General features: G+C 40.0%; 1 protein-coding gene across 1 annotated transcript; it reads left to right on the top strand.

Moving 5' to 3' along the window:
- Nucleotides 1–212: 212 nt before the first annotated feature.
- On the top strand, nucleotides 213–2,179 carry LOC140275385 (sclerostin domain-containing protein 1-like). The gene is made up of 2 exons (XM_072370849.1): nucleotides 213–427; nucleotides 1,492–2,179. Exons 1-2 carry the CDS (start codon nucleotides 235–237, stop codon nucleotides 1,917–1,919), a joined length of 621 nt encoding a protein of 206 aa, XP_072226950.1. The 5' UTR covers nucleotides 213–234; the 3' UTR covers nucleotides 1,920–2,179.
- Nucleotides 2,180–2,911: the final 732 nt, after the last annotated feature.

Raw genomic sequence — 2,911 nt, 5'->3', positions numbered from 1 at the left:
TATTTTTATTTTTTTATTATCGCTCAAACTGAATGTGCTCAGACACTACACTTGTTACACTAATGTGCATTTAGTGTAACAATGTGTAACCTTTCAGATCATGTGGAAGCAAATTAAGTCCTACAGGCTGTGTGCATGTGGGTGTGCCCAGTTCACTGTAGTGGAAGGTATATAAAGCACAACTGCAGCAGGTTAGTGACTCATCGGGTGTGATACTGTCAGTCAGGTGTAATCATGGTCTGTCCGACCAGAGCTCTCCAGCTCCTCATACTCCTGCTGCTGCACGAAAGCAGCTCAGCTGTTCACAACAACGCCACTGAGTCATTGAGTCTGCAGCCAGACCAAGACACTCAGGACCAGTCAGCTGATGAAGACACAAATCAGGCAAGGAACGGAGGGAGACGACTGGTTGACACTGTGCATCAGGGTAAGTCCAAATAGTTACGCATTGGTTTATATCTGAGTGACTACTGGCAGCTGTGAATACTACAGAATACTTTTTTTTTCAGTGTTGTGTAAGGCAGTTATTTTCCCCTGAACTTTCAGATTGATTACAAGAGAAGTAGACCCTGTTATTTACAGAAGAAATATATTTCCTATCAGAGTCTGCAGAGAGTTAGAAAGGAAGACATGAAAGTTTAATAATTGTGGGTAAAAATATGTAAATAGAGCAACCATACATTCATCTTGGAGAGGCACATTTTATACAGTCATGGTACGACTTTATTACAGTGTTTGGAATCAAGTTTGAGATAAATATTTTTGTACTTAAGTTGTGGTTTTATATATTCATCCAAAAGAATAGACAGACAAGATCCACCTGCTCTTGCTGCCTCATAGCTACATCCTGTCTTTTTACAGAATGGTCTGTCCAGTTCTTAATCAAAGAAAATGGAAATGTCAAATGAAAAAAATAAATCTTTATCTCACTCATAAATATAGCCTTTATTTAGAGTTAACAGCAGGAGTAAGCGCCAGGAATCACAAAATGGCAGTATTTTAGATCAGTCCTGACAAACTGGGAACTGTTGTAGGGATTTGTTCATGAGTGAAACTTGTGTCTTTTTAAAACAACATTTTGGCACCATGTTGGGGTTACCAATACTGAGATTTACCAGTACAATATGAATGCAACACTCATTTGTCCAAGACAACTCCACAGTGATAAGAAGCTATTTGTGTAAGGATAATGAAGGTTATTTATAAAGGGATACCCCTCTACCCACAAAGCAAACACTCTCTGAGAGTTGGACTGATTTCACTGGTTGACTGATACCCTGCAACATTGCTGACTGTGCTAAATTAGTGAAATGCCCTTTTTATGATTTTTGTTTCATTTGTATTTTATGTGTACAGCACTTTAGCCGACTGTGTCGTTTTCAAGCTCTATATAAATAAAGTTGGATTTAATTCTGTCACCTAATCTCTAATTGGGACATTTTTGACATCAGTATTAGGAGAGCTTTGTGTAACTGAGTTGTCTTGTGTCAGGTCCAGACCATAACCAGGTGGACTGTAGGGAGCTGAGGTCCACAAAGTACATCTCTGATGGCCAGTGCACTAGCGTCAACCCCATCAAGGAGCTGGTGTGTGCAGGAGAGTGTTTGCCAGCCCACCTGCTGCCCAACTGGATTGGGGGTGGTGGTTACTCTGGGAGGTACTGGAGCCGCCGTGATACCCAGGAGTGGCGGTGCGTTATCGACCGGACCAGGACCCAGCGTATCCAGCTTCAGTGCCATGATGGCAGCTCCAGGACCTACAAAATAACTGTGGTGACCTCCTGCAAGTGCAAGCGCTACACCAGAGAGCAGAATAATTCAGGACACATTAACACATCTGCCCAGAGTGGGAAACAAAGGAAAAACCTGGAGAAAGCGGGACTGCCCGAGTTCTCGACCGGGAGACAGTCTGACAACTAAAACTCACAAAACACTAGAGTCACAAAGAACATCTCCAAACAGTACCACCTCTTTTCGTCATAAAGTGTACAGAAGAATCATTTATGTGCAAATTACATCCCGAATCGTCTCCTGATTTAAGTTACTGTGATACAGAAAACTGTTTTAAATGAGAGGAGTCTGTGGCCAAAAAAAACAACTAATTTTCTCTCTATCAGAAAGTGACACTTTGAGATCAGTCTCCTGTCAGTGTGCTAAGAACTGATCTGGAATCAGAGAATGCTTAATTTTGGTTTGTGTTTAGGTGCAGTGCTGCTGAGATAAGCAGGAGGGCTTCAAGTAGGTGTGCATTTTAACTGCATTTGGGTGTTTTCTCAACTGTTGCTATAATATGCATCTTGTGGCCAGCTCTTACTACTACATCATGACAACAACTGATAGATATAGTTCCATGTGTATGTGTAAAAATGCTGGGCATTTAACCACATGTTATGCATACCGGAGGCAGCTTTATAAGCCACAGAAAATTAATACTGATCCCAGACATACTAACCCTCACTTGGTTAAACTGTAGTGAGCATTTTAATGTCGAGAAGAATAAACCACAGTAGATTTTGTGCTAATGAGCCTTTCTAAGGATAGAGTCAAAACACTGAGTGTAGTTCTGTCAAAGTTTTCTTCCTGTTAAAATAGTTTTTTTTTTCTTCCCACAGTCACCTTGTGCACGCTCAGGCCAGGGGATGGGGTTGAAGTTTTGGTACAATCTCTTGGTTTTCTTAACCAGGCAACTTTTTTTTTTATTTGCTTTGTATGTATTGGACTTAATTGGAATTTAATGAACTGGAATTGATTGGACTATGATTGTATAACAATGAATTGGATTGCCTTGACAAGATATTTGTTTTGATTTGGCGCTATATAAATAAAACGTATTTGAATTTAATTGAACTTGACAAAGTCTAGAAGAATATCATAGTTTGATAGTAAATCTCAAAATCAAACAAATTATTTTA

Source organism: Leuresthes tenuis, unplaced genomic scaffold (assembly GCF_036924035.1).
Source record: "Leuresthes tenuis unplaced genomic scaffold, fLeuTen1.0.hap1 SCAF_18, whole genome shotgun sequence".
Taxonomy (NCBI): domain Eukaryota; kingdom Metazoa; phylum Chordata; class Actinopteri; order Atheriniformes; family Atherinopsidae; genus Leuresthes; species Leuresthes tenuis.
This window is presented reverse-complemented; position numbering and strand designations above follow the sequence as displayed.

Bases quoted from the DNA above. Each gene is read 5' to 3' on its own strand.
- LOC140275385 (XM_072370849.1), top strand. From the start codon at position 235: ATGGTCTGTCCGACCAGAGCTCTCCAGCTCCTCATACTCCTGCTGCTG. The intron at 428-1,491 runs GTAAGTCCAAAT...GTCTTGTGTCAG, and splicing joins GGTTGACACTGTGCATCAGG to GTCCAGACCATAACCAGGTG.